At 37.8% G+C, this 14014-nt stretch overlaps 1 protein-coding gene across 1 annotated transcript in view; it reads right to left on the reverse strand.

The window, feature by feature from the left end:
* The window catches only part of SIPA1L1 (signal induced proliferation associated 1 like 1), a 312113-nt gene that overhangs the window by 87612 nt on the left and 210487 nt on the right, over window positions 1–14014 (reverse strand). The window contains exon 7 of the mRNA XM_054567334.1: window positions 12092–12280. Within this exon, the coding sequence (XP_054423309.1) occupies window positions 12092–12280 (189 nt within the window). The remainder of the gene's footprint in view (window positions 1–12091; window positions 12281–14014) is intronic.

Here is a 14014-nt window from a genome sequence, read left to right on the forward strand (position 1 = left end):
AAAAATTGGAAAGACATCGTGTAATGCCATTTCCAATATACTAAATTATAAACCTCAGTTATATCTCTGCTTGAGCGCTGACATCATCAACCACGCCCTTTTCAGATATTTTCCTAAAAGATGAGGGACTGGACAGAAACTGTAAGAGGGCCTCATCATGGCAAATATTGCTTCCTCAGATACAGTTATAATGAAGCATTCAGGAGATTTAAATATAATGATAATCAAAACATGCGTTCAGCATTGAGAAGTCTAATCAGTTTGCAAACAAATTTTAAGGTGGGATTAGTCATTTAACAAGAAACAAGTTTTCAATATAAAAATTTTGAGTTCTTAATTCTCCAGTGAAACCAGGGCCGCCCCCACGGCGGAGGCCCCTTTCCGGAGCAGCACCGCCACCGCAGCTCAGTGACTCTTCATCTCACACAAGGCGGGGGCAGGGACGAGGCAAAATTTTAATAGCTAACATTTAATTCATACTCATTATATGCCAATCACTATGTCCCTATTAATGTTAGCTTATCCTTACAACAGCCCATAAAGCAAACATTACTCCTGTCTGACAGAAAAGCAAAGAGGATGGAAGAGAAGGTAGCTCCGCGAGGAGAGTCACAAGATCGCAAGGGTCAGTCCTGTGGCCCGGCTAAATTGCGTATCACCAGGCCTCAACCAGGCCTGTCCTGCTCCATTTCTATCACTGCAGCTTACGCCCACAGCCCCTTACTCACAATTTGAAAGTGGAAAGATAAAAACACATCTGGCAGCAAAACTTGATATGAGCTGACATGAGTGCTTTTAATTTATTCCTCATTGTGTGAATATTTTTTTCCTGAAGAAATAGTAATGTGGGGTGCTGTCCCCAATCCCACTGGGAACATTACTATACGCTACGTGCATTTTATTACCCTGCTAAAATCTGGACATTTCTGAATTCTGAAACCTACCTAGCTCTTACGATTGTACACAAGGGACTGTGAACCTGAACAACACTTTCCAACCTTTCAAACCAAATGTTCCTGAATAATGATAACACAGAAAACGCCACAGGAGAAAAATCTTTCCTGCTTACCCCCGCCACTGCATGCTACCTAGTTGACAAGTAGCTCAGCAGCCTTTACATGACCCATGGACATGAGGGCTGCCCAGAAGCTCTGTACAGAACTGACTCTACCCTGCCTGCTCCAGGGAGTAGGAGGTAAAATTCCAAGTCTGAAACTTACAAATAACTGGATATATTGATATATTGGAATATTTTTAAAATAGCATACAACCTTACATTATTGAAGCTTCATTGTAATTATTATTAACAGAAACAGATTTAGGACTTAGTCATTTTGTATACCACACTTAGGAAAAACCAAACAAAACAAATCAGAGTAAAACCTATTGCACATCACTGACATTTCAGCCTTATCTCAGCTCGTCTGCTTCAAATATTGGAATGTAGCTGATGCTTAGATCAGATATCCCACAGGTAGAGATTTCATCCTGGCGTTAGAATTAAGCTGAGTACCCTATCAGGTCTCAACAAATAAGACAGTAGTGGCAAGCTCTGGTCTACTACAAAAGAAGTCCTTAATATAGCCAGACCCTTGCTCTCTCCCTGCAGGGAGAACTATGGAGAGGAAGCAATCCAAAGAAAGGAAGGGGCTTTGAGTCACTTGCTGTTTGGCTCTGTGCCTCCAAGATCAGCCTTCTCATGCAACAATGTAAGACAAAAGTCACCCTGTTCAATAGAAAGCATCAGTGACACTGGATTTGTGGATGGCTTTTTAAAACTTCTTAGATAAAGGCTTAAGATTTCACTGTGCAACATTCAAAAGGAATCACTTAGGAAAAAAGAAGAGAGGGGAAAAATAAGAGTTCAGAGGAGAGAAGGTAAGTAAGGAAACTTCCTCAAAACCACTGGAGAAGCAGAATCCCAGGACAATGAGACTGTGCGCTGTCTTGTTTGGACTGATTTCTCATAGTCTAGAGAACTCCACTTACAGACAGGAGAACAAACTTTTTTTCTGGTTGTGAAAGGAAGGCTCTTTTAAGAGGGTTAGGAAATTTCTCAGACTGTCAAATTTCCCCTGGTTTGAAACTGTGCCAAATGTCACTGCTCCATCCTATAAGGTGACAACATGACTGCATCCTGAGTTTCTACTGCAATTAAATCAAGGTAGGTGGCATTCTCTGAACTCGAGCTCCTAATATCCTCAATTAGCAACCATGTGTCCTGCCAGAATATGAGAAGTTATTAAGGAGGAGTTATGGAAATGTGATAAGGAACATTCCAAGCAAAAGCACAAATGTAGATGGCATTACCACTAATGTTTGGGGGTTTTGAGACACACAGACATACATCTGTATGGGCTCATGTATGTGGACATATAATACTTTCATGCAATGCTCAAAATAGAGCTCTGATGGCACCAGAAGCTACCCTGGGAACAGGATGGGTTTCTCTTCACCTTGCTTCAAATAATCTTAGGGTCATGCTATCCAATTCCGTGCTTACACATCAAACATTCACCTGGAGCATGGATGGGAGTGTCTGGAAACTCAACAAATGTTTGTATTAGGGATGATTTGAAAAAGGGATGATTTTTGCTGTTATTACAGACAAGATTATTCTGAAATTCACATGGAAAGGCAAAGGAACTAGAATAGCTAAAAGAATTTTTAGAAAGAATAAAGTGGGAAAAATTATTCTTCCTGGTTTCTGGACCACAGTTATATTTGAGATGAAGGTAAATCTCAACAAAGCAAAGTGTTTTTCAACACCCGTCAAAAGTGACTTCTATAGCAGGGAACAGACAAAACATAAAGCTGCTGTTCCTCTCATCAAAAAAAAAAAAAAAAAAAAAAAAAAAAGGAGAAAGAAAAGAAAGGAAAAGGAAAAGGAAAGGAAAGGAAAAAAACCAAACCAAACCAACAAAACATGGACTGCAATCTGACTTACACAGCCCTGAGTTTCCGGAAGGATGAATGAGAGTTCAGAGTCCCCTCCCGCTGGAAACCACTGAGGATCACCAAGTTCTCAGAGCCTGCTCCAGAAGTTCTGCCTTTGCATCTCTTCTTCCCTGGTGTCCCAGCCAGAGAAAGGCCACTGGGGCGGCATAGACCACTAGAGAACCCAGTTCTTACCTTTCTCACAAAACCATCTAAATTGTCTGACTTAATCTAGAAATTCAAAACAGTCACTATGAAGTATTTCACTGTATCTCACTTTGGAGACAGTTTGATCCTTTCATTTCTTGCTGTTAGGTTGTACCAGAGCAGGGTTTAATTCGAGGATAATTTTGCCCACTGCTGCAGCAAGACCATTCTGAGACTTGGCCCAATGCCGTGTGAACTTGGAAGTTTTCCAGGCTGCCTGGTGGGACCTGCTCCCACCTATGTGTGAGGACTGAGGATTTGCCCTTCCCAACCTTTAGGGTGATTCTGACTCTGGTCTCAAGTAGTTTCCTCAAGTGCATGCACTTATCAGTGTTCCGCTCTGCGAACCCAAGCCTCCCTGGCCTCACATCTCAGTCTCTCCCAGGGGGACCCCTGCGCTTCAGCTGGGCGCCCCGCCTCCCAGAGACCACCGTCTTTCATTGCCTGATGTCCAATGTCATAAAAATCACTGTTTCTTTGTTTTGTGTAGTTTCTAAGTTGTTTCAGATGGAAGGGTAAATCTAGTCCCTCCTTTCTTGATCTTAGCCACAAGCAGAAATCTGCCTTCAGTTTTTAAGTCAATTTATTAGTATGTAATTTCTAAACAGTAAACTGCTTCTGTTTGAGGCATACAATGTGATGAGTTTTAATAAACCTCCACTACAACCAAGGAACAGAACATTTCTTCCATCACCTCAAAAGGTTCCTGGTTTCCATTTGCAATGCATCCCTGCATTAACTAAGAGCCTCAAACAGCCACTGTTCTTTGTTTTCCCACTAAAAATTAGTTTTGCCTACCTTTTAAAAGAAAATTTTTGTTGTGTAAACTTCATTGTGAGAGTTAGTATCTCTCAGCACTCTGGATATGTTTTCTCACTTCCGCCCTTTCTTCATGCTTTATAGTGAGCAAATACTAATTTTTAATAGCCAGTCTGTCTCACTGTTCTTCATTGAAGGTATTTTTCTTTTGGCTATTTTAAAAATTTGTCTTGTTTTATTTTCAGCAATATTCTCTTTTCAGCAGTTTTTTATTTTCCTATAATGGGTTCATGTTTGATTTTCTGTGTATTTATCTTGTTTTAGGCAAGCAGAGCTCCTTGACTCTGTCTTAAATCATGTCTCTCATCAGTTTTGGAAATTTCTCTGTAAGTAATTCTTCCAATGCTGATTCTTCCACTGAGTAATGCTTTAATCTCTCTGCCTCCTCCTGGGAAGTGAATTATCTGTATGTACTCCACTGTGGTTCACATGTCTCTAGGCACTTTCTCTATTTCTCATATTGTCTTTTCCCCATTTTTCAGTTAAAATTTTTCTGATAACCAGTCTTCAATTCATCAATTTTCTCTTCTGCTGTGTCGAATATGCTCTTAAACCCATCTTACTGAGATTTTAACTTTTGGTTATTTTCTTCAGTTCTAGAATTTCAATTTGATTGTTTAACATACCTGAGTTCTCCAGTGACCCCTGAACTATATTTTTTTATTTCTGCAGCTGCCATGAAATCAATGAAAGTTGATCTGTCACCAAACTTTTTAGTTGTAGCTTTATGCTGGACCTAAGTCCCAAGTCTTATATAAATCAGCAAATGTCCAAGGAAAGGAAGCACGCAGAATGTTTTGAATTTGGACGAACTCTAATTTCTCAATTATATCTTTTCTGAATTAAGTTTTCGGGGTTATGCCTAAGAACTCTTCACCAAACCCTAGGTGCCAAAGATTTTCTATGTTTTTGTAAAAAATTTTTATCATTTTACATTTCAAGCAGAGATCCTTCTGAATGAATTTTTGTATAATGTAGTAAGGTTTAGGTCAAGTTTATTATTTTTGTCTATGGATGTCTAATTGCCTAGTACCTTTGTTTGAAAAGCCCATCCTTCCTCCACTGAACTGTTTTCACACCCTTGTTAAAAATCAGTTGGATATATTTGTGTGGGGCTATTTTTGGTTTCTCTATTCTGTTTCATTGATCCATGTGTCCTTCTTTCCAATAAATAATAAGATATAGTTTTGATTATTGTAGTTATATAGTAAGTCTTGATATCAGGTAGAATAATCTCTCTTACTTTATATTCATTTTCAAAATTGTTTTAGCTATTCTAGTTGCTCTGCCTTTCCATACACAGCTCAGAGTAATCTCGCCTATAATCACAAAAAATCTTGCTGGTTTAACTGTGTTAAACTGTACCAATTAGGGTAGAACGGACATCATTAATATGTTGAATCTTTCAATTCATGAACATGGTATGTCTCTCCATTTATTTAGGTCATCTTTGATTTCTTTCATCATCAGTTTTCACCAAATAAGTTCTATGTATATTTTGTTAGATATATACCCAAGTATTTCATTTTTTTTTGTTGTTGTTGAAGGATCACAAAAGGTACTATATATAAATTTTTGGTTTCCCCATCACCAAAAGAAATCTAACTGATTTGAGTTGATGTTGAATCACACAACCTTGCTGAAAACACCTCATAGTTCTAGGAAATTTTTGTAAATTCCTTGGTGCTTTGTACATAGACTACCATGTTATCTGAAATAGGGATTTTTCCCCCCTTGCCTTTACCTATATGCCTTTTATTTCCTTTATTTTTTTTTGCCTTACTGTGCTGACAGGAACTTCCAGTACTGTGCTGAACAGCAGTGGTGATAATGTACATTTTTGTTCCCATTAAGTTTTTCATCATTAAGTATGATAATATAAGCTTTAGGTTTTTATAGTTTTTTTCAGTCAAGTTCAGGAAATTTCTCTGTATTTCAGTTTTGATCATGAATGACCACTGGGTCATTCCTCAAATCCTCAGGTCCCTACCTAATCTGCTTTCCTCTCTCCCTTTTCTGATTTGCTTTGTACATTACAATGTACAAGGTTTTTAGTTGTATGTAGCAAGAAGAACGGGGGAAAAAAAAATCTATTCCCTATTTCCAGAAATCCAAATTTATTTATTTTTTAATATTTTGTCTAGTGCTTCTAGTTATTCTCAGTGGGTGGGCTAGTCTGTGACAAGCTATGACATTACTGAACATAAAGGCCTTGGCCATTTTTTAAAAATCTTCATGGCTCATATTGATAGCATTTATTTTGGTTTGTTCTTCATAAATATAACGGTCTTAACTACTTCCTAAATATTCATCACTATACTGTCCTCCAAAAAAAAAAAAAAAAAAAAGTCAAAGACACAGAAAAAATTCTGTATTGGGAACAAAAAATGCTAGTTGAACATTATATCCTCATTGGAAATTACTCAGGAAAATCAAATTGCTTTTTAAAATGACATATGGATACTGGGTAGAACAGTTATTTAAAAATTCTGACAAAGATGCTGTCAAAATTATTTATATATGCGCATAGACATACTCTAATCTATTTTTATCTGTGGCATAATGTATAGGAAATATTCTGTACACACAATAATATTCTCTATCTTCTCTCATGCTTTGTTATGTAAAATCTGTCATACAATAAAATCTTCATGTTGGGTATTAAACTGAAAATAAATGTATGCATTTTGATTTGACATTGAGATGAATTTCAGTTATGCAGGGAAAGGCTCTTCATTGCAACAATGTTTGTAATAGGAAAAGACTGGAATCAACCCAAATGCCCATCAATAGGGAAAATAATGAAATAAACCATGGAATAGCAATAACATGCAGCAGTAAAAGCAGCAGGAAAGCAATCTATGTACTGACACAGAAAGATCTCCAAAACACATGACTAAGTGAAAAAGCAAATGCTTACAGCATACTATATTTTGTAAAAGAAAATGGAGAAATAAGACTACACATGCATATTTGGTGATACCTGTATAAAGATACATAGGAATACATAAGAAAAAGAAGAGCAGTTACTAGGGGGAGGAGAGGAGATAGGAACGAGGTAGAAATGGGATCGTCTGATGCACACACAAGTATCAGTACTTTGGTTTTTGGACCATTTAAAGATAGTAACCGGGTAAATCCTGTAGGAAAGCAAACTATTTTAACTTTTTATTTTAAAGCTGAATTTAAAATACAATCCATAACTTAAAATTAAGAAGACTGAAAGATCTGCAATCAGTTATTCTGTCTTTTTGGACTGTGAAACAGAGAATCCTCACGCATGTCTTAGCCATGCTGAGCTCCGTCACTGCAAACGGCAGTCCTTCACAGCCAAACAATTTCAAGTGCTATGCTATCAGTCACAATAATCACGGAAGCTATCACAAAAAAGGACGCCATGCAGTCACCCCACCCAGCCTCAGCTGGGAAAAGGAGCATGGATGGGCCAGTAGAGAGAAATCATTACTTGTGAACAGATGAGGCAAGGCTGCCAATGCCCCGCCTTCTTTCCCTGTCCTGACGGCTGTCGTGTATATTTCCTCCTGATAATGTGCATACGGGCCCATGAGTTGTCTGGAACCAATTTGGCCATTTAACTTTAAATATGCATTAGCTGATATCATAATCTAAGAAAAGATTAAAATTTCAGGATTGGTAATTATTCTGCCAAAGCTTCCTTGAAAATGGGTTTTAAGAAAAGTTTTCCCCATAGTTCATTCTTTAAATTTAGTGGCCTAAATCAAAGGAGAAGGTGACTGGTCAAACTCATTCATCTTCAATAAAATAATGCAACAGGGCAATGAATTAGGCTAGGACAACAAGGAATTTTACCCATGTCCTCAATCAAAGGATGAGTGCTATTCACTATCAAATAAACATTGCTTCTTTCCTTACATCTATTCTTGAGATATATATTGCAGAACTAATTAGATAACTCTCCCTCTTAACTTCAATAACTTGAAGGTTAACTTTTTAAAGAACAGAGAACTCAAATATTTTCATTTCTTTGCATTTTTAATAAGTATCTAGAAAAACAGTGGAGATATTCATTTAGGTAAAATCACTACTGTGTACATAAAACCTGACATATCCTAATAAAAACAGGATAGCAATTTTCTCTACTGCAAACTGGCAATAGCACTTTAAATATTTTTTAAGCTCTACACCAATTTTACTTGGGTTTAACATGTTACACTCAGTTTTGGGCACTGAAGCCTACAGCAGTAAAGCGTGGATTCCTCCTTCCAGTTGCTTCTCCCTCTGACAGGGAGGGAAGCGGAGGACAGAGGTATGGGTGCTGGTTAACAGTGCGGCTCTCCAGTCTGAATGCCTGGATGTGAGACCTGCCTCCACCGGGTCCTAACTGTGATCTGGGGCGTCTTTCAGCCTCTTAATGCCCCAGTGCTCTTGTCTGTAAAACAAGGATAAGAATAGCACCTACATCAAAGGCTGCTGAGTAGTAAAACAGTCCATGTAAATTGTTCACTTAATGCCTCCCTTAGTCACTGCTCAATAAGAATAATCTATTTTTACTATCCTCTTGCCTGTGCCTCACACTCCTGCTCAAAGGGACAGCTTGCGCCCTTTCCGCTCTCTGTGTTTTGTTCTTATTATTCTGAGTCTAGACCACTGTACTGCTTATTCTCTGGCCTGGTGAATCCTCTTTCCTCCCAAAGGCCATCTCATCCCAATCCATCTAATCAATGATGACTCGGCCCCACTGGTTGCATCTCCATTGCTCTTTGTTTACAAGTCTTTTATTATGCTCAGTATATTAAACCTGACTTCCATTACAGTAATTTAGGGCCTTGTCTCCTCTGTGGGTAAGGACTGTCTTACCAGCCTATTTATTCTTTACAGTATTTAATAACCTTCAAAGAATGGTTACTCAATAAGCATTTATGGATTTGAAAGTTATGCTTATTTATAAAAGTAAGCATAATACATTCTACTACCTATAAGTGAGCAGCTCTCTCATAGGATACTTATGAAGATTAAATGAGAAAATGCATGCAAAAGGCTACTAACAGGTTATCACTTTATCATTATCAATCACAGCTACTAGTTCTTCAATGCTCACCATGTGCCTGGCATTGTACCAAATGCTTATATGTGTCAACCTGAAACAGGGCCTGGCACAATGACCTTCCATTCCCCGTGCACACAGTAGATGAGAAAAAGATGTTTTCTAAATGACTGATGAAGAAAAATGTCGAAATTAAAAGTAGATGAACTGGCCATATTATTAAAAAATTGGCTTGAATAGGTAATAAAATTCCTGATATTTCACAGCATAGTTTTGAGGATCAGAAAAATTCAAGATGTGAAAAAGTACATGAAAACTCGCAAATCATAAAAACACAAGTTAGTATCATGAAAATTTGTATCCAGCGTTCAGGGACAATAGCCCCGAGGACTTCTCCAAGTCTCAGTCCTCTCAATTAAAACAGGCCCAGAGCCGGAACCTACCGCACAGGGAGCTAAGGAGGTGAAATCAGATGATGCCGGTGACAGGCTTAGAACAGTATAACAGGTAAATTTATATACTCACGTAATTTGTTTTTATCCTAACAGATGCTCTCAATTACCTAATAAATGAAGAGCTAGGATCACGGTAGATAAACTAAATCCAGACTGGAACCAAATTTTCTGAGTCACAACCTGCTCTAAATTCTTGACAGCAGGAAATCATTGACAGGTCACTTTCATCTTTTTACTGCGCATTATCTGATAGTGGGAGTGGACATCAGTAAATAGTGAAGGGCCCAGAAAGTTTTCAGGAAGAAGAATGCGAAAGCTTAAGTACATCACAAAGCATATATTCATTTTCTAAAATCTCAGGAATTAAAATGCCAACTCTAGTTCCCACATACATATCAAGAGTCTAGTCAAATAAAAACCAAATTTTTATATTTCTGTGAAATGCTTTCTTTCATATTTTATAGATAAAATTTTCATTTGTTCTCTGTTCATTTCCACTTTTAAAAGTGGTAAAATGAGAAAATAAGATACCAAAGAACTGAAAGGCAAAATGCCATCATATAGCAATCAAGTAGTTTTATTTCCAAGCATAATTATGTAAGCCATTTAAAGTAGAGAAGATATTAAAGGAATCATGTAAGTAAACTTTAAAAGGAGATTTAGAATTACCTTTTAGTGAATCTAATTTCTTGGTATCATACTATAAATCCCTTCACATATAAGGATGTACAAAGCATGAAATTTTAAAGAATAATGATACAGATAGAAACCAAAAGTGTTTTTGTAATAAATCAAATGCGTAATTTGCTGCACTAATAAGCATTTCTGTTTTAAAATCTGTATTTGTAAAGGCGCCAAAATAATCAGTTTCTCAAAATGATTCCAAGGCATTGAGATTTCCTACCAAAAAAAATGACTCCCCAGACTAAATGACTAAGTATGTGTATCTGTTTTCTATCAGCATAATCCTGGCTTTGAATGCTATGAAAAGACAGGGGCTAAGTGGAGGTGCCCCTTAGTCCAGATATATTGCTGCTAGTATAAAATAGCAGTTCCTGCTGCTATTTTAATATTCCTAGCCTCCACTACCTAGTAAAATTTCCAAAATAAAACTGAGGAGACCCACTGAGATTGCCAAATTTTAATTTTTTCAACAAAGCCATTTAAAAAACAACTGACCCATATTATTATAAAAAATTTATGAAGAAAAGTATGTTTTAATACCCCCAGGAATAAAAAGCCCATAATTGCAGAATAATGGACAGTTTTGTGAATTAAATAAATTTAGCTTTAAATTAAACTCATTTTAGTGTTCTTATCGTTCCCATGTTGATAAGACCGTCACAGACAGATCAGCCCCCACTGTGGTTCAACATTTGCAGTCATAAAGAGGGCATCAAATGTGCCATAGACCTCAAAATTTGTACAATTGTGGTGCCTATTTCTTACTTAATATGGGTAAAACAAGCGAGAAGAAATGGCAACAAATACCTCCTATATATAAAATATATTCTAATATAGCACTTAGAATGTTTAGTATATGATTATATTATCAATGTCTAAATGTTATTTTCCTTAAATGCACAGTAATTAAAAAGACTGACTCCATAAAGTTGAACCTCATCATCATTTTCCTGCTCTTCCTTTGTTACAATAAGCATTCAAAATATTTACTTGAAAACAGCCCCCAAATAGTTAAGTTTAGGCATTAGCATCTTCTGAAGCATACAAACCACTTCATATTTATATGTCCTAAAAATGAATACTCACAGCATACTTGAAATAGACATACAAAATAGACACCTGTGCTTTATGACAAGTGAAATGAATACACTGTGCCATGACGAGAAAAGATACATCCAACTATTGGTCCACGGTACATCCAATTGGCTGAATTAAAAGAATAAATATACCTTGAAAGTGATATTTTTTGAACTTCCATTCATTTTGATAAAATTGAAATTTTTGATTAATTTTGGAAATCAAAATTGTTCATAAAATGGCATTTGCAACTTGACCTAATGGCCCCCACATTAAGGTATAGGAAATATGGAAGTGAGAAAATCTTGAGCATTTTCATTTTGTTACTGATTAGAATCCAAATTTTTAAAACTTCGTATTCAGAAATCTTGGCTTAAACACTTTGTTGGTGGACTTTAAAATTTTAAGCTTTCAAGAAACGATGTTGTAGCAGCTAACAGTACAGGCTTTGTGTGAACTTGGACTTACTACTTAATTTCTCTGGGCCTCAGATTCTTCATCTCTAAAATGGATAATAATGGCACCATTCTCACAGGGCTGGGGGATTAAACGGCATAACATATTCAAGGCACTCAAAATTGAGTGTGGTGAATATGTTCATTAGTGTTAGCTATTATTATTACTGTTATTGCTGCAACTTACGGAAGATTACCAAGGGAACTGAACATAGTTTAAGTACCATAGCTCTCAATTCTGACATAGAGAATTTCATCAGATGAGAAACATTCAGAAAGCCAAGAAAAAAAAATGAGTAACTGCAAAGAGAACATCCTTCACAATAAATGACGTCAGTTCTCCTTGTCGAAAAATAAATATCAAGGTCTATACTCTGGAAGCCTAGCAGGAAACCTGAGCATTAAGAACGTGCTCTGGAAGCCACACTCACCCCTTGTTCATCCAGTTTCATGAGCTGCTCGGTGACTTTTGGAGTGTTGAAGGCCAAGCGCAGGCACTGGACGTTCAGCTCGGGAACCACGTGCTCCAGCACTTCTTTCAGGGGCAGCCCCCTGGCTGTCGAGTGCTTTGCCGTGGAGGGAATGGCGTCCTCCAGGACCGAACCTCTCAGTGTCATGAGCTGAAAGACAGAAACATGTTCTGGTGAGAGAAGTAAATATAGTGGCCCCCCCCTTATCCATGGGGATATGCTCCAAGACCACCCAGTGGATGCCTGAAACTGCAGCTAGCACTGAACCCTATATACACTGTTTTCCCTACACAGATACACCTATGATAAAGCTTAATTTATAAATCAGGCACAGTCAAAGATAACAATAACTAATATTAGAAGAGAATGATTATAACAATATCCTATAATAAAAGTTATGTGAATGTGGCCTCTCTGTCTCCTCAAATTATCTTCACTGTGCTCACTGTGCTTCTTGTGTGATGTGAAATGATTTGCCTGTGTAAGGAGATAAAGCAAGGTGAATGACGGAAGCATTGTGACATAACATTGTGCGTCTGACGATATGCCAGACGGAGGATCATCTGCTTTGGGTGACCCAGGATCATCAAGCCATGGTGATGTTGATGGGTCATCGTCAGGAGCAGACGATGTTGACGGTTGGGGAAATTTAGTATTTTTGATTTGCAGTGGACTGTGGGTAAAACCATGGAAAGCAAAACCACTGATAAGGGGAAACTACTGCACATCAGTCAAATGCACTGAAAGCCTCGACTGTGAGCCTCCTTAGTTATCTGGAAATGACTTCTGACGGGTTAAGCCAGAGAGGGAGAAAGGATGAGGGAAGTGATGAGATACTTTATATATGAAAAAACAAGGCCAACACTTTGAATAAGACGAAGGCAAGTCCAAAGGAACTCATAATCAAGCCTTCTAAGGACATTTAGTTAAAGGTCAAATGTAATATTTCTTTAAGGAGCTCAGTAAGATAGAGGGCTCTATGTAGCTACAAAATGCCACTAAGTACACTAACCAGGAAATTAAGAAGGAAATATTCCAGAGAAATATCCGAAGAATAAATGCTTAGAAAACCTTTTTGAATGATGAAAGGTAAGAGGAGGGATAAATTTTAAAATTTCATAATGTACTGCTGGCAAGCATAAACTATTCATATTCCCAAATGCATCTACAACAGGACAATGATTATAGTTAGTTTGGCAGCAAAATCGACAGCACTAAAATTAATTTGTCCCTCATTTTTTGAAACATCTTCCATTATTATGAAATATAACAACAAGCAAAGAAATTTCTCTATGTAACAATTTGTTGGGGCAAAGTTAACCAGACATGAAGCATAAAGTTGTCATAATTTCCAAAAGTGGTCACATAGCAAAGTTGCTAATATAATCAAAACATGGTATGCTGACTAAGAAACACCAGCACACTGGATAAGCCTGTAGGCTATGGTACTGCTCTGCAATAGGAGCTACAGTGGCGCGATCAGAGGAGGAGTGGATGGGAATGGTGTGCCACTCGGTGAGAGGTAACAAATACAGAGGTGCAACTCAGGAAGGCTGTATGTACTAGGAAAAGTGTAACAAGTTCAAGTCCTAACAGAATCCAAAGGCAGAAGGCGGAGAGCTGGGGTTCAGGGCATAAGGAAAGGGCCTCATGGAAGGGGTGTGGCTAAAAAAGGGGCCATGAAGTCTAGAAAAATTCTACCAAAGTGAAAAAAAAAAAAAAGGTCAGAGAGCAGCAGTATGGAGGTGAGGAGGAAGAGGCTGCAAGCGGGAGAGAGTGGTTGCTAGAGTTTAGCTGGACCTAAAGAGAGCACAAGGGAGAGGTGGGTGTGGGGCGAGTCCCAGGGCTGGGACCCTGGTGTGGGCTTGGGGTGTGCACCCCATC

The sequence above is a fragment of the Pteronotus mesoamericanus genome, unplaced genomic scaffold (genome assembly GCF_021234165.1).
Source record: "Pteronotus mesoamericanus isolate MK-2021 breed Mesoamerican mustached bat unplaced genomic scaffold, CSHL_Meso_final contig_182, whole genome shotgun sequence".
NCBI lineage: Eukaryota > Metazoa > Chordata > Mammalia > Chiroptera > Mormoopidae > Pteronotus > Pteronotus mesoamericanus.